The following is a 17,463-nucleotide window of genomic DNA, read 5'->3' as shown; positions in this document are numbered from 1 at the left end:
TTTATTTACAGATGTACTGGATAAGACCGCTGGACTTCTTCCATTTGTTTTCCAGAGTACTCCTGGGGTGCTATTATGTTAAACATCAGTATTTCTTCTCCAACGCCTACCTCGTTCTTGACTGTAGTTGGGGGCACACATTTAGCGCCAGCCTTCTGAGCTTCTTCAAAAAGGTTATCTACCAAGTAGTCACAATTTTGTTCTGTACCATTCAAAATCTGATCTTTGGTTCCCGATTTACACACCCTGCAAAAAAGTCACAAGTAAAAATGATGCCTGAGCAAACAGATCAGAAGACAAGCAGTTACCCTAGAAGTTCACTATCAAGCGGTGTAGAAGGCATGCTCCCCTGCACTCAGCTTGCTGGGTTGTTACAAAACATCAGGTCAACTTTGTGTTGTGCCTTTTCTAGAAACTTCTTACAAATCTCTAACTGCTACTATTTGCACTTCAGAAGCTCAAGTTAAAGAACGTCAATAGAAAAGCTGAATTCATCTATACAGAGGCTTCTAAACTTGGTATTGGAGGAACAAATGCAAGTTAGGCGATTCACACTTCTAATTTGGACCATCAAACATTTAAGTGCACACCAGTGAAAGGCCTTCCTTGAAGCACTTCCATGACATCGGCTTGGGTGACTTCCTTCGCCGCAAGTTTTAGAAACGGCACACATGAAAAATGCTCCAGGATTTACTTCCCCAGCGTCGCTTGAACCTCCCCATTCCCAGCACCACCACAGAACCACCACTGCTGCCTCTGAACGTACATTAAAGAAACCCAAGAACAAGTGACCCAACACCATTTGAGTGCACTGAAGATACAACAGAAAACTTCAATACTGTGGAGACCGCCAGAGTATTCAAAAAGATGCATCAACCACATCTTTTTATAGACCATTGTATATATGACAGCTGTTTGGTTTTCACCAATCAAAATGCAGAAATATGCAACCTGAATCAATTACTACCTTTCAGTTTAGGTTCTTTGCATAGTAAGCCGATTATGCAGCTTTTGGTAAACATTGCATGAGTTACTCCTATTGGAGATTCAGAAAAGTCTACTTCAAGCAATTCAGGAAAAAAAAAAAAAATCCCAGCCCTTGAAAACCATCCAGTTTTACATAAAACTCTGCATTGAATACAAGAGCAGCAATGCTTACTTGAATGGTAATTAGACACATTTGCATAAAAAGGAATTGTTTGCTGTGCATCTGTGCAACACTAAGAATCCCTATAGATTAACATCTTTAAACAAAAGAAAAACTCTACAACATTAAAGAAGAAATTTCAAAAGTATGCTGTCCTCATTTTAGTTTTCTAATAGGAAGAAACTTGAAACATTAACCTAGGCATTCGCTATGCTTCACCTCGGAAGCATAACTGGAAAACAAAACACCTCAATATCAAATATAGAGGTGCACAGTGGGTTAGCAATTTGTAAGGCTGCCTTCCTATTTGAAGTAAAAATATTTATCAGCTTCTTCCATCTAGGAAACATTTCATGCATGTGGAAAATCTTTCAGCAAAACAATATACTTTCTAAAAAACTTCAGTATATGTGGAGCAGATGGATACAGAAAAAAGTTAAAATTTAAAAAATTAACATAAAGTTTGAAAAGTCATGACAGCACACACAAACAGCAATAGGAAAGGAAGAAGAAAAAGGGGGAGAGGGGAACTGGCACCTACCATTCTTTCTTCACAGTTTTAATATTGTCCATGTCTTTCATTCTGGTGCCGCTCCTAATTATGAAAAGAAGATGGTTAAAAAAACCCCAACAAACCAATCAGACAAAATGCCCCGCACGCTGTGCCTCCTTTTGAAGCTGAAACGCTCTTTAGTATAAAGTTTTTCCTGTGTTGACTGCACATTTAGCCAGAAATCTCAACCTCCCCCCCACCAAGTCTCCAGATGGTTCTTTGTTTTCCTGCGGTTTCTAATTCAATGACACATGAACCATGCATCGGTTTCAGACACTCAAAAGGAAGATTACTTTTTCATAAATGTACAAAATAAATTCCGTAATAATAAAGTGAATTGAAAATACACGCCCATACTTATGCTAAGCAAGGAAAATGCATCACATTCTTTTTCTGAGCGGCATGATTTAAACTCCCCTGATTCTTCACAACACTGAGACAGTTGCAGAAAAACTGCACTGCCACTGCAGGCGTTCTAATGACCTTCACTTGAACAGTGTGCATCATCCAAAGGTGCAAGATTTGCCAGGCTCCTCCTCCCTCTTCCTGCCATACCTCAACACGTTGGTGCAGCATCCCAGAAACTGCAAATTATCATCTCTGCTCTACCCTTTAGCTGGAAAGAAAATCCTGGATTTGCAGGTACTAAATATACTACAGGATTAGTCTGCTGAGTCAAAAGAAATGAAGAATGCCATACTGATCTCGTTACACTCCCTTCTGAGCTCTCTGAAAAAAGTCACAGGAAGTCATGAAAAGCCAGAGATCCCCCAAAACACCCTCAAAAAACCCAGTAAAATAACTCTAAAACTAGACAAGCCCCCAAAAGAACAGAAATTTTAAGTTGCAAGTGTGTTTGAAGAGTTATTCCTGAAGACTGCTGGGTGCAGGTCACACAGATGATGTTCTGCTCCTGGCAGGTTTGAGACCAAGTCATGATATTGTGCATAGCTTTTAGAGAGTGTCACACTACGCAGTGACTGCCATCGCACTCCTGAAAAAGTAGTATGCACAGCGAGACTAAAATAAACTTTAAATGGTCTTGACATCTAACAAAATGGAGAGGTTAGCAGGCAACACTATTCACTGCAGCACTAACAAAAAAAAAAAACCTCCAAATGTTCGGTTATTCAGCACTAATTCATGTTCCTGAGGAGGCTGGTATTGGTATTCTTTCGCCTGGAAAGTTAAATCCTTGTAAGACACTTTCTGCAGAAACACATACCAGCCTTTAGAAAACCCTCATAACGACTGAAAAGATTCAGTCCGTATGTCCATAACATGCTTTAAACTTTAAAAGTTTAACTGATGCTGTTATGCATTAGGTCCAAACATCATGCTTAGCGTACCTTTGATGTGTCACACGAGACGCGGCACACGCTTTCCCTCCCCCTCATGTTCTCCCAGAGCATTATATATATCAGCCAAGCCTTATGACCTTACACCTCTCCGCTGCACTTGGAACTTTGTACCTGCACTTTGAAAAAATGAACTTTCAGTATCAAATAAGTATAGTGAATTTAAGAGTACTTAAAAAAATACGATTTTTTCAAACTTCTCCTGAATATTTAACACACTTCAGCACAAAGCAATTTTTTGTTTTATGTTAACGTACTTATCTTCTAACCTTTCACTATTCAACACACTGCTCCCCAAAGCAACAAGAGCCACCTCCAGCCATCTGCTTTTGTTGATTCTCTGTGACTTGTCACCAGAGCTGCTAAAAAGACAGACGCGATGAAGCATCTCTTCAAAATAACTCTTTTGCTACATTAGGCTGGCCTCAAATACGTGTGAATAGTATTCAAAACTGGTCAGCTGCAAAAGTCGCTGCTCCTTCTAAAGTACACCAGCAACCACACTTCCAAGAAACGTTTGTGGGAATACAGCAAGGTGGAGAAACCAGCCTATGCAGCATGGTGGTGTTTATTATGACCAAAACGCCGTTAAGAGGTAGCGATCAGGCAAATGCTAGAGCCCTGCACCCCAAGCACTCCAGCTCGGCAAGCCCACCCAACGAACACGACCAACCTCTCCCGCCGGCTCCTGCCAGGCATCCCGAGATGTGACGTCAAAAAAGAGTTTCGGTACGCGTTTTTTGTGCCTGTGATAAGAAATATCACAGAACCGCACTACCACGCCTGGAAACTTAAAACTCAGGAAGAAGCCGAAGCTGCCAGCAGCCCACCACAGCTACGCCCGCTCACTGCGGCGTCTCCCAGCACGGACCAGTCGCTCCAGCCTCACGGGCTCTCCATCCCCGCTACCCGCTCCACCGGCCTCTCACCGCCAGGTCTGCGAAACGAGCAGCTCCCACCCACACCGCCACAGACACGGGAGTTTCGGCAGGTGTTGCTGCGCTCAGCGCTATCGAGCCCACACATCCAGTTACTGTAACCCACGAGAAACAAGACAGGAGCTGTCACCTCCCCTCCCCTCCCGGACACCGTGACCGAGCGCGGCAGCCGGACAAGCCGCGGATTAACGGCGGGACGGGCACCGAACCCAACGGCCCACCCGCGGCACACACGCTCAGGTAAACGTCCCAGCACGAACGCGTCCTCCCCGGCGCGCCGGGAGCGCTGCGCCTGCCGGGGAGAAACCGGAGCCGCCCCGGGCCGCCAGCACCTCAGCCCCCGCACCCAGGCGGGGCTCTGCCTCCCGCCAAAACGCGCCCGGCCCGGGCCGCGCGGTGTCTCCGGAGACGAGGAGACAACGGCGCGGCGGAGCGACGGCCCGCGGCGTCCGAGAAGGGGCCGGGTAGCGACATCCCCCCCCCCCCCCGCTCCGCCGGCGGCCCTCGGTCCCGTCCCGCGTGGCAGGCGGCGGCAGGGCTCAGCCCGGCCTCCCCCTTGGTGCGGCCGCGGGCCAAGCTCAAGCCCCGGTCGGAGCCGAGCGGGGCTGGGCGGAACGCGCTCCCGCGGCCACTCACCCGGCACCGGCCGCCCCGAACTCGTCACTGCCCCGCGCCCCGCCGCGCACGCGCCGCCGCCAACGGCCGGAGCACCCGGAGCCCCCGCCCGGAGCGGGCCAGGCGGGGAGGGGCGGGGCGGGGCGGCCGCAGGAGCTCCGCCCCCACCACCGGAGGGGCGGGGCCTCAGGCCGCCATGTCGCGGTGGGCGGGGCCATGTGCGCCCCGTCGGGAGTGGGGCGCGTGGGGAAGCGCAGGTTCCCCAGAGGCTGCCGTGCCGCGCCGGGCTTCCTCCCTCCGAGGGCAGCGGGAAAACGCCCGGGCAGGGGCCCGGTGCAGCGCCACGGCCCCCCGAGGGGCCGGTGAAGCTTCGTCCGCCCGGCCGGCGCGCCCACCGCGGCCGAGAGTGGGCCCGGGGGCTCGGCCCGGCCCGGCTGCTCCCGGCCCTTTGCCCGGCCCCGCGCTGAGCCCTTTGCAGACGGGGGATTCCTCATTAGGTGGGAAGGACTAATTAAAGGGAGAAGGACATGGGTGTGCTGGAGCGGGTCCAGAGGAGGCCACGAAGATGATCTGAGGGCTGGAGCACCTCTGCTACGAGGACAGGCTGAGGGAGTTGGGGCTGTTCAGCCTGGAGAAGAGAAGGCTCCGGGGTGACCTTAGAGCAGCTGCCAGTGCCTGAGGGGGCCTACAGGAAGGATGGAGAGGGACTTTTCACAAGGATGTGTAGTGATAGGACAAGGGGGAATGGCTCTAAACTAAAAGAGGGCAGATTTAGATTAGAGATTAGGAAGAAATTCTTCCCCATGAGGGTGGTGAGGCCCTGGCCCAGGTTGCCCAGAGAAGCTGTGGCTGCCCCCTCCCTGGCAGTGTTCAAGGCCAGGTTGGATGGAGCTCTGAGCAACCTGGTCTGGTGGAAGATGTCCCTGCTTATGGCAGGGGGGTTGGAACCCGATGATCTTTAACGTCCCTTCCAACCCAACCCATTCCATGATTCTATGATTCTATGATATTTGAAGAGGGGCTCTGCCGCGGCCGTGTGCCGAGGACAAAAGCGTGGCGCAGCGGCTGGAGGGCTGAGACCCCAAAGGGACCTTGGAGAGCGGAGAAGGGACGGACCCGTGGGGAGCCCGCCCACAGCACTTCCTGGAGCCTCCGGGCCCAGTGCCGAGCTGTGACTCTGCGCTGCCCTGGGACCCCCGTTCCTGGTGTTGGGAGCCACCCAAAGCGAACGCCCAGCCCAGCAAGTCTGCAGCTTGCCCCTGGGTGCTTTTCGATAAGGGATTCCCCCTCCCCCCCCCAGTTAGCGATGTGAACATCTAGAATTAACCTAAACTGAACAGCCCCAACTAGCTAATTCACATTAATTAATGGGCAATCCGCTGCAAACTTACAAGTGCGATCAAACGTAAATCTCAAGGCAAAGGTTCGTCGAATGTCGTCTTCGTGTGGGACCGGTTTCTGCAATCCTTTAATCGTAACAATTAAAATCATGGTCTCAAAAACATTAAAATAAGATGCTTAGTCACAGAGTTAGGTGAGTAAAAGAAGAAAAAATCTGACCCTCGACGGTTATAATTTCTTCCTCTTTGTTATGTACATCACAATGCACTAAACCTTTTGATGGCAGTTAAGATTAATTGTTAAGATGTAACTGGATGAGATCTAATTGCAGCTCCTGCCTATAAATCTTCAGGGAAAATAGTAAAGAAATTTACCTTAGTTTTGGTGTAAAATACATGGAGTCTTATGTTTCAAAATATAATTTCTGAGATTCCATTCATAGAATCCTAGAACCACAGAATGGTTTGGGTTGGAAGGGACCTTCAAGATCATCCAGTTCCAACCCCCCTGCCATGGTCAGGGACACCTTCCGCTAGACCAGGTTTCTCCCTAGTTTTCTTTAATGTTTTAAATAACTTTGAAATTTTTGGATAGAAGGCACTTGTTTGTTACAAGTCTTACTTCTTGATTCTATTAAGTGAAGTTTTTTTTTTTTAAAATATATACATAGATGACCTTTCACAAGAATATCACACCACTGTTGAAAAGTTTCAGGAATTTACAAAGCTCTAGGTGAAACTTCAGAAGGTTATTCTGCAGTGCTGGACTGTTTCATATTTTCTTTCAATGTTTTAAGTGCATTGGCTCCATTTCATTAAACACGGAAGTCCAGTAATATGCCTAACCCTTCCTTGGGGGCCCTTTCTGCAAAATTTTATAGACCCAAAGGTAAGCACAGAAGGAGGCAAGGTTGGACTTACCTGGGGTAAAGATGCAGGCTCCCCCACTGCAGTCACATATTGGTTTAGAAGATTAGATCCATTACTGGAAATCAGAGTACAGCTGGAGACACGCTGACCTACTACAACAGGAGTCGGCGTCCTAGTGAATTTAGTGGTTTCTTAAAAGCTCTTCTAAGTACAGCTGTTCTCCCTCGCGACTGAAACTACTGACAAAGCACAGGAGTAAGAAAAATCTTAAGGAAGATATTGCTGTGTCTTCAACTCCAGTATAATGTAAAAAATCAGCTTTTCTTAAAAGCTAGAAGTTTTCAAGTTCCGAGTGTTGTTGCAATCAAGACATTACTAAGCTCCTTTTAGACTCTGCGCATTTCGTACAGCTGATTCTCTGGCAAGAAACATTACACGAGACGAATAGGAGTAAATGGTCCTTTTCTTACTGTGTGGTGAATAGAAGCAAACAGCCCAGATGGAGATCGCTGAAAAAAACTCCCACGGGGTATTCATGAGATGAATGAAACCGTCTCCTGCCCTCTTTGTCAGCAGAGGTCAGATGCGCTGGTGTGGAAGATAGTGACAACCCCTGAACTTGTTCTGTAACGTAGGGCTGATCTCAGTGTTGACAAAGCAAAGCAGTGTTTTAGCTGTCACCACCCATCCCGTCAAGGTCACAGGAGAACCAGCACACAGTGTATCTAAAAACAAGCAGAAAATTAATTTCGAAGGAGTATCTTTAAACCATATATTTAACAAGGTTAACCCGTGCCAGAGGAAACCATCGGCTACCTATGATTAAACATCAACGCATCAGCTGTATTGATTGACTTTAACTCGAGATAGCAGCCGTTGCCTGAAGCCTTTTCTAAGCGCATGCGTACAGAGCTGGGGCAGAATGGGAAGGAAATGGGACTGGAAATAAAGGGAACAGAATCTGGTTATTCTGTACTTGGCAATTCCCTTGACAAAGACAGCACGTTCCTCTGCACGGTGTCCTCTTCCCACATAGTCCTTGCAGGGATGTTAAACCTTGTAGGCTGCTACACAGGGAGAAACAGCTTAAGGAACCGACGTTTCTGGAAAGTTAGCTGTGCAATGGAAAAGTGAGTCATTGTTTTACGGGAGGTGTTGGGTGAACCAGCATTCATGAAGAGGGTGTTAACCCCATGCAATGAGAGCAATATCCACGCATGCTGCTGGACTCCTCGACTGTAAATCCACAAGAAAAGTGAATATAGCTTCAATTTTAAAAGTAGCATGGAATGCATAAAACCATGAAAAATTCAAGACAGCCTGAGCAACTGTTTGTACCAGATAACACACATTTGGGAACAACATATGATGTGAATTCTCGAAACAAAGATACTCAAGTGAAATTAGAATGATGATATGGTAGTGTAGTTAGTGAGATAGTTCTTGGATATGTAACAAGAAAACGTTCTTCTAAACCTGGGGTTGTGTGTGAGGACTATGAGATTTATGAGAAAATAATGTTTCTGATGGAATTCCCATGTGACCTTTAATCCAGCCATTATGCATTCGTATGCTCCTAAATCTTATCTACAAATATGTTAATAAATGCCTATTTTTCTTGTAAGCATTTTAGGACAGAGTCTGATTTCTACTACAAAGCTATACATCACCCAGCATAGTAACAGGCTGGCGGTACTGCTTGCTTGTGATTAATGATCGTAAACACCAGAGTGAGATGATTTGCCACTTTTGTCCAAGATGGAAGCAATTTAGAGCCTGAATGATAGTGAAAAACAGACCCTGCAGATTCCTGGCTTACAATATCATCAGCCTGTGAGTTTCACACAATTATTAGTATTAGGAAAACTATCTACTGCAACCTTAGCTCAACGGGAAAAATGTTAGGGAAGCTCATGGCTAGATGTGATGGGAAGATAATTTTGAAATATTAGGAGGCAAGACTTACCACTCCCATTTAATGTCATCTAAGAAATCTACTCTTTGATCCCGCTTCAACTTGCAGTGATGTTATCTGTTGTAGTGCGGAAAATAATCTTCAGATAGCTGTGCTGATAACAGGACTGAACGTTAACTATTTAATTCTCAAACAAAATTGTTACACATTTTAAAATGATAATGGTAGTCTTTGAATAACGAGCCATCTTTAATGACATAGCAAAATGCTTGCAATGTGGAGTGACTCTATCACCTGGTGTATTCAAGTTCAAGCCAGTACCTACCCTGATTACTGGACACTGCTTGTTTGATGTTTCCAAACTTAATATCCTATTGGCATGTCTCTGTAACGGAAAATCTCAAAGTGGAAACCACACGATCTTCTTTTCCTAAGATCTCCTCAGGAAAGGAGCGGGTGTACCTGAGCAAGATCTCCTGTGAATCTTTTTTGTTTTGAGATTCAACGGAAACCAGGATGAGTTGACAGCATGACAGAGAGGAGCACACAAGAGCTTATACACAGAGTCCTGAAAAGATGATTCGATTTCCATTCTGTGGAATGTTATAGCTATTCAGAGACACTGCAGAGTAATCTCTGGTAAATTGCCTGTGATTGAAGCAAATGGTAACTCACTGAATAGAGCCCTCTGGTCCTTACTAGGCTGAAACTCTCTACAAAAGTTCTGAATAAGGGATGAAGGACTTTTGTTGTAACGCGTCCTAATTTCCTTGTAAAATAGCGACAGGTAGCAGCAAAATCTTCCATCTCCAAATATTTCTTGTGCCATTAAATACTACTCATGGAGCAAACAAGGCATTCTGTCCTGGGTCATTTTTCAGTGTCTTTTTACATCGCTAAGTCCCAATAAGATTTCATTCCACAAGTCTTGTTTAATGGAAGGGGATTCCTTTTCTCAAGTGCTTTTTCATGTTTTTCCAATTTCCCAGTGGCGTAGCTGCCACAGCAGATGCTGTGCCTTCTCCTTATACATATTTCAGATATCTTTATCTTCTTTTCTGAACAACTGGAGATAAAAGGGTGTTGAGCACTGCTGTAAGCTTCGGCATTTGTAATAAATTGGCTCCATTTGAAATACAGTCTTTCCCAACAGCATTTATTTTCGGAAGTATTTAAGATATCTGTCTGTAAGACCAAACTACAGTTCTTGAAGTTGAATCTTACTAAAAATGGGCTCTACAAAATTTTTACGGAACACTTAGTGAAGTTTGGCTCCAGTCATTCTCCCCTTCCTTTCTTCATTGCCTTTTGTCTTTCACTACTCAGAGTTTTTGTATTTTTCACAGTGATTTTCCTGCATGTAGAGCGCTGAAGAGGGGCAAAACAGGTTTTTAATTCTGTTCTTTCTTCATTTGACATTTGAAACAAACAACAGGTAGAAAAAATGGGAGCAAGTAAATTCTTGCATTAGTGTAATTACGCTGCATCCATTTCTCTGGCAGTCAGGTGAAGTCGCTGGTGACTGGAGGAAGGCAAACATTGTGCCCATTTTTAAAAAGGGGAGGAAGGAGGATCCCAGGAACCACCGACCTGTCAGCCTCACCTCTGTGCCTGGGAAGATCATGGAACAGATCCTCCTAGAAGCTCTGATAAGGCACACGGAGGACAGGGAGGTCATTTGAGACAGCCAGCATGGCTTCACCAAGGGCAAGTCCTGCCTGACCAACCTAGTGATCGAGTGATGGAGTGACGGCATCAGTGGACAAGGGAAGAGCTACGGATGTCGTATGTCTGGGCTTCTGTAAGGCCTTTGACACAGTCCCCCACCACATCCTTCTCTCTAAATTGGAGAGATATGGATTTGATGGATGGATTGTTCGGTGGATAAGGAATTTGTTGGATGGTCACATCCAGAGGGTAGTCATCAACAGCTTGATGTCTAGATGGACACCGGTGACAAGTGGTGTCCCTCAGGGGTCCATACTGGGACCAGTGCTGTTTAACATTTTCATCAATTACTTAAGTGAGATTGAGTGCACCCTCAGCAAGTCTGCAGATGACACCAAGCTGAGTGGTGCAGTTGACACACCAGAAGGACAGGATGCCATCCAGAGGGACCTGGACAAGCTCAAGAAGTGGGCCCGCGTGAACCTCGTGAGGTTCAGCAAGGCCAGGTGCAGGGTCCTGCATGCATCTGGGTCAGGGCAACCCCCACTGTCAGCACAGGTTGGGGGATGAGGGGCTTGAGAGCAGCCCTGCCTAGAAGGATTTGGGGGTACTGGGGGATGAAAAGCTTGACATGAGCCGACAATGTGCACTCACAGATCAGAAGGCCAACTCTATCCTGGGCTGCATCCCCAGCAGTGTGGGCAGCAGGGTGAGGGAGGTGATTCTGCCCCTCTACTCTGCTCTGCTGAGACCCCCCTGGGAGCCCTGCGTCCAGCTCTGGAGCCCTCAGCACAGGACAGACCTGGAGAGTCTGGAGCGGGGCCAGAGAAGGCCACAGCAATGATCCGAGGGCTGGAACCCCTCTGCTGGGAGGAGAGGCTGGGAGAGCTCGGGCTGTTCAGTCTGGAGAAGAGAAGGCTGCAGGGAGACCTTACTGCGGCCTTCCAGTACTTAAAGGGGGCTTATAATAAAGATGGGGACAAACTTTTTAGCAGGGCCTGTTGCGATAGGACAAGGGGTAACGGTTTTAAACTAAATTAGGGTAGATTTAGACTGGACACAAGAAAGAAATTCTTTACAATGAAGGTGGTGAAACACTGGCACAGGTTGCCCAGAGAGGTGGTCGATGCCCCATCCCTGGAAACATTCAAGGCCAGGTTGGACGGGGCTCTGAGCAACCTGGTCTAGTGGAAGACGTCCCTCCTCACTGCAGGGGGGTTGGGCTAGATGACCTCTAAAGGTCACTTCCAACCCAGAGCATTCTATGATTCCACAGCAATTCATCTTTCATTGATAAACCAGATTTAAATCTCTAAGTATGTGTGATATAAAATATTAATCCTATGTTAACATGTTCTCTGTATTACAAACAAAAATTCTGAACAAATCTAACAATTGTAATTTATGATTTATTTATTTATATTGTTAGTACTAAAAGTGGTGATGGAGCTCACACAGAAGCTATAAAGCCATAAACTGTTTGAGTCAAAATAACTGGCCACACCGTGTAAGAGGAACAAGACAACTAAGAAACTTGAAAATAAAACCATCTGTGAAAAACAATCTATGGAGTAAACATTGAAAATGAAGCATGCCTTTACATGTTCCCTGCTATGCTAACATAATGAGAATAAAGCACTAAAAATGTTGAAAGCAGTGAGCAGGGATTTTTAACTACATCAATCCCTCCACAAGAGTAGTCCCTCTGGCGCCATGAAGAGTACTTGCTTGAGTACGGCTCACAGGAACAAGATCAGGGCACTAAAAGAAAAAGGAAGAAAAAAGGACACCACTGTGGTAAAAATATTTAGTAAATATAAAGTAAATAGCTTTTAAGCTGTGGGTTTTCTGTTGTTTCAAAGAGGTCTGGATAGGCACCCAGGAAAATCAACCTGCTTGCATGACGACCAAGTGTGTTTTACTTTGTAAAAAGTCATCAGCGCTCACGAGAGGAGGAGTGCTGGTTTGGATCAGGCACGTTGCAAGCAGATGTTATGCAAGCTTCCCCAAGCCATCCTGCCAATGCCTTGCAATCCTGAGTTATGACGTCCGCTGTAACCGCTGCAGGCTGGGCCCTTTTTTGGGCCAGATTGATCCGTTGGTTCTCCCAGAATGGGGATGATGTTTTTGTGATGCATACAAAAACTTGAAGAAGATCAGTGTGTTGTATTTCATTTTCAGACCAACAGAATTTGGACACCATATCTGAGTCACATGGCCTATCAATAGCACAGGACAGAAATGGAAAAGTACATTATTTGTCATCAGATGATTGTGATAGTAGCTCTTAGCAAACATGTCTCCTGGTTCGTTCCCACAATTTGTAAGGGACAGTCTCTTGCAGTTTCCTTCTGTTCTTACTTGGAAGGATAAAAGGATGTGATCTCCAAACACCATTTTCAAAAACGGTTGTAGTTTCTAATTAAAATACTTCTTTAGCCCACAAGCGTATGAAATGGCGACATCCTTTCATAACCGTTAAACAAATTAATGAAGTAGCAAAGGATATGAAACATAACAGAACTAATCTCATGGAGCAGGACAACTCTACTTTTGAAAGACCCTGCAGATTCTTGAACAGGAGATGAAGTACTGTTGGTAACACAGATTAAAAGCTCTAAACAGAGAATGTCAGATGAGAAAAAGACCATAGTTCCCACTCTGAAACACGCTGTATTTTGGAATATCTCATAAAAATAAAAATTTGTCACCGTTCACAGTAAGAAAAGTTTGACTGCAAATCTAAATAGCCCATGTTCTTATTCTGTATCCTAATGTCATTGGTGCATGTTTCATATTTTTAAATACATGCTCTATCATACTTTTTCAGACTTTAATCTTGAAAAAAAAGACATGGGACTACACAGGTAAAGCAGAATAATAGTTTTTAAATTTATTGTTCTTCATTAAAACATTATTGCACTTTCCATCTTTGAACAATAAAAATACTTTGATAAAGCTTGCTTGAGCCCAACAGCCTGAGCCATGTGATCAGTAATTCTAATTATTATTCTAATTATTATTATAATTCTAATTATTATTCTTTTTTATTAAAGAAGCAGAAAGCACTTAACTTGCCCAGTGGTGCCAGACAAGTCAGTATGAAAGTTAAAAGGCTGAGACTTTGTCACCTACAGTTCTGCGCTCGTATTAGCTATATTTCTTTTACAAAGCTATTGGTTTTGGGGCTTACTGTGGTAAGTTCCACAAAGGGCAAGAAGTTATGGCGCGAGAGGAGCGATTCTTGCTGCACATCAGCGAGAAGGGACTGGATTCTGCTTCGTGAATAGTCTGAAAAGCATCTAGGCATTGAAGATACCGCAGTACATACTAGTCTTCTTCGCTGCAAAATTCTGTTATTGGATTTGCGATAGAGGAGGGAGGCGAGAGAAAAATCAGCTTTCCAACGACTGAGCAAGGAACACCAAACCCAAGCTGGGGCTACCGGCGACTGGCAGGGCAGGCGCAGCAAGGGCGGGCTCCCGACAGCCCGGCTGCCCCGCGGACTTCTCACCGGGCTGGGGAACAGGCTTCCACGGAGCACGGCGGGGATCCCACCCTCGGCGGATCGGTTCGCCTCCGCTGCCACGGCACGCACCCACCCGGGCCGGCACCTCGGGTCCCCCGGTCCCGGGGCCGAGCACCCTTTTCGGCTGCGACTGGTGCCACCGCTCACCCCCCGCCACCGCTTCGTCCCGGCCCTCGGCCTCCTGGCTCAGGCCTTCAGCAGGCGGCGCCGGGCCAGGCCCGGCCAGCGGCCCGCCGGCTCCTGGCAGGCTGCGGGAGGTCACGGCCCGGGCCCCGCCGCTCCCCGGGGCCCGACACCGCCGCGCAGCCCTCGCTGTCCCCGGAAACCGCCCCGCCTCGCTGCCCGGCCGGCGGTCGCCGTCCGCCCGCTCCCCGGGCCCGGCGGGGGAGCGCAGCCGCCGCCCCGCTCCCGGGGGACCCTCGGCAGGCAGCGCCGGGCCCATAGAGCGCGCCGACGCCGTGCTAGAACGTACACAGCGGGGGCCGCCTCGGCCTTGCGCGCGGCCACGGCTCTTCGCAGCGCCCCCTGGCGGCGGTCGCCGGCGTCGCGGCGGACCGAGCAGAGAAAGGGAGAAGGGGCAGTAATGGCGGCCAGTTAGTGCGAGACCCAGCCGAGGAGGCGGCGGCAGCGACCGGAGGAGCCGGCGCGGCCCCGTCTGCGGCTCCCGCCCGGCGGACCGGCTTCCCCAGAGGACTTTTTTCTCCTTCCTCCCCCTCCCCCCCCCCTCCCTCCCCTTCCCCTCCCTACCCGAGCCCCCGCCTGCCCGCCCTCCCTCCTCCCTCCGCGCCGGCGGCAGCGGCGGCGGCAGCGGCGGCGGCGGCCCCCCGTGTCCCCCCTCCCCGGGGCCATGGTGAACACCAGGAAGAGCTCCTTGCGCCCCCTGGGCAAAGCGGCGGCCGCTGCGGCCGGAGCCGGCAGCCATTTCATCTCGTCCCGGACCCGCTCTTCCAAAAGGGGCACCAAGGCAGATGCGGCCGGGCTGGAGGAGGCGGCGGCGGCGGCGCGGGTGAGGACCGGGGGGTTCGCGGGGGACGGGGCGAGGGGGGGGCCTTGGCCGGGGAGTCGCTGGGGACAGCGCCGCAGCTGCCGGGGGGGCGGGGGGGATGGCGGAGCCGGCTGTCGGCGTGAGGCACGGCGGAGGCGGCAGGCGGTCCGGGCTGAGGAGGCACCGGGGAGCCCGAGGGGGGGTGTGTGTGTGTGGGATGGGGGGGCGGCTGCGGAGACCCGCCCGCCGCGTCCTGCCTGTGTCCCCCGCTGGGCGGGCGGCGGGCGGTCTGCGGAGTGCCGGCGGTGCGGGGCCGGGGGTGCCGGCGGGGTGCCGGCGGTGCGGGGCCGGGGGTGCCGGCGGGGTGCCGGCGGTACGGGGCTGGGGGTGCCGGCGGTGCGGGGCCGGAGGTGCCGGCGGGGTGCCGGCGGTGGGGGCCGGGGGGGCCGGGGGTGCGGGGCCGGCGGTGCGGGGCCGGGGCGGCAGGGCCGGTGGCGGCGGCGGGGCCCGGCGCGGCGTGGGGCGCCCCCTGCGGCCGCGCGCGGCGCTGCGCCGGCTGCCAGACAAAAGTTGGGAGCTGCGCCCGCAGCAACTTCGCCGCCCGCCGGGTTGGGGTTATTTTCGTTTGTGTGTTTTTTTTTTTTTTTTTTTTTTTTTTCCGCCTTTTTCCCTGAATGACCTCGGTTCGACTTCCGCGGGAGAAAGCTGCCGTCCGAGGGAGGCCCCCCCAGGTGCCGGGACGCCCGGTTCTGGGGTGTGATTCTTGCCGTGAGGTCTGAGCTGGGTGCTCTCCCGCCGTGGCGTTGCTGGTCCGCGCTAACGGTTTGGGAAACTCATATTTGGCGAATTCTAATCGGGAGAAAGAATTCGGGAGCCTCTTTTTTTTTTTTTTTTTTCCCCATGTTGTCTCTAAACAGATTTATTGACTGCGTTTTAAAAATCAGAGGCAGGGCTTTTTTTCCCCCTTAACGACGCTTCTCGTATTGCTTTGAAGATGTAAACCGGTGGTTAGAGCTGCCTGCTCTGCATAATACGCGTTTCAAAAGCAATGTAAATATGGAAGTGAGAATTGGGGGTCACAGCGTTTGACAGCCGTGTGCCAGCCGCCCGTGCCCCAGCCTCTGCGGGGGAGGAAGTCGGTGGGAGAAGCAGAAGCACAGCAGAGGCAGATCAGGAGGAGGACGCCGGGAGTTGTCAGAAAACCTTTCGCACCATCCTTTCAGTTTTAAAGTACTAAAACAAAACCCGAAACCCCGACACAAACCAGCCACTGGCTAGATGTTCTGTACTTTCTGTGCTTCTCTAAGTTCTTTCATGCTTCGCAGTTCTTCCCTTCCCCCCGTCTTACTGTTCCACGTTGTCCCCTATTTCTTGCTTGTTTAACTTCATTAGACTCGTGGGGATGTAGCACCGTAGCTGTAAAAAGCTGTTCTGCTTGTTCTAGTATGCAGTTGCTATTTATTCATATCGTGGGTCTTGTGGTTTGTGAGGCAAAGTTTGGTGTAACCCTTACTGGCTGACTTGGCAGGGAGTTTACTGCTGCTAAAAAAAGTAGGTTGGGCTTTTTTTCCAAATATTTTTCAACTGTGAATAGTAATTTTATACTGCAAATCATTAAAATGTTTAAATTATGTTATTGTCGTGGTGTAAGGAGAGGAGATTCTTCAAAATACTGTCATAAAATCACTGAATACATCCCCAGATATTACCTATGCTTCTAAAAAAGCATTTTTTCTAAAGTTAAGTGTATATTTTATTGTATGGGAAGGGACGTGCTTCACTTCACAGCACATCTCATGCATTTGAGGTAGGATTTTTTTTTTTTAAGATTTGATTGCTAAAGAAGATCAGAAGTTATCCAGGAAGCATTTTGGGTGGTGCTCCCCCCGCCACTCAGTGAATTTTGTAATATATATCTATGTATATATGCCACTGTATTTTAAAGTTGTCTTTGTACAACTGTTTTTATCCTTTAAATGGAAGTATTTGTCAGCAACACAGCGTCTTTCTGAGCTCCTGAATCTTCTTGAAGTGGTGCCAGAGAAGGATTTCAGTGATTAGAACATGAATAAGTACAGCAGGAGGAAAACAAAGCCTTTGCTTTTGGAAGTGACTGACTGGTGGGAGACAGATAGCGAGGCTCTGTTTTGCGCAGAAAGTATACCAGGATCATTTTCATGCAGTTGTATGTATTTTTTTTCGAAGTTGACTGGAACAGTGTGTCCTTTTGAAATCTTTCGGGTGTCGTGTCAGGCAGCTGGCCTTACTACCAGCAGTTAATTGGGTTAATGGGCAGCTAGAGCTTGGAGCTGTGGCAGAGGTGGTATGCGTCTTGTTTGCGCTGCGTGACTTGATTTTCTTCCACGGAGGTTCTGACTTGGTCTCCCAGAGAAACGCTCTTCAGTGGCAATGCTTGTAATTACCTTTTGGAATGTATTTTGAAAGATCATCTATTTGTTCCTTATTAACAACAGCAACTGAGTTGGTAATCTAATGGCATCCTGTAAGACAGTGGTCGGAGCAGATGAGGGGTTGGGAGTTGCCT

General features: G+C 48.6%; 2 protein-coding genes across 9 annotated transcripts in view; one reads left to right on the top strand and one right to left on the bottom strand.

Moving 5' to 3' along the window:
• UBXN2A (UBX domain protein 2A) overlaps positions 1-17,463 on the bottom strand; it is a 342,165-nt gene that overhangs the window by 13,306 nt on the left and 311,396 nt on the right. The window contains exons 1-4 of one of the 5 annotated variants that reach the window (XM_075414918.1): positions 3,732-4,114; positions 3,050-3,177; positions 1,689-1,742; positions 111-246 (exon numbers count right to left, since the gene is read on the bottom strand). In XM_075414918.1, coding sequence (XP_075271033.1) covers positions 111-246; positions 1,689-1,729 — 177 coding nt within the window. In that variant the 5' untranslated portion in view covers positions 1,730-1,742; positions 3,050-3,177; positions 3,732-4,114. Of the gene's footprint in view, positions 1-110; positions 247-1,688; positions 1,743-3,049; positions 3,314-3,731; positions 4,115-4,632; positions 4,726-17,463 lie in introns of those variants that run through there. The other 4 variants (XM_075414916.1, XM_075414915.1, XM_075414917.1 and 1 more) reach the window with 4 other exon arrangements.
• The window catches only part of ATAD2B (ATPase family AAA domain containing 2B), a 90,190-nt gene continuing 87,229 nt past the window's right edge, over positions 14,503-17,463 (top strand). For all 4 annotated transcript variants that reach the window (XR_012763268.1, XR_012763269.1, XM_075414909.1 and 1 more), the window contains exon 1: positions 14,503-14,939. Coding sequence is in view for 2 of the 4 variants with exons in the window: in XM_075414909.1 (XP_075271024.1) it covers positions 14,781-14,939 (159 nt within the window). In the remaining 2 variants the exon portion in view is untranslated. The remainder of the gene's footprint in view (positions 14,940-17,463) is intronic.

The sequence above is a fragment of the Opisthocomus hoazin genome, chromosome 2 (genome assembly GCF_030867145.1).
Source record: "Opisthocomus hoazin isolate bOpiHoa1 chromosome 2, bOpiHoa1.hap1, whole genome shotgun sequence".
NCBI lineage: Eukaryota > Metazoa > Chordata > Aves > Opisthocomiformes > Opisthocomidae > Opisthocomus > Opisthocomus hoazin.
The sequence above is the reverse complement of the archived record's forward strand: the minus strand, read 5'-3'. Positions and strand labels throughout refer to the sequence as shown.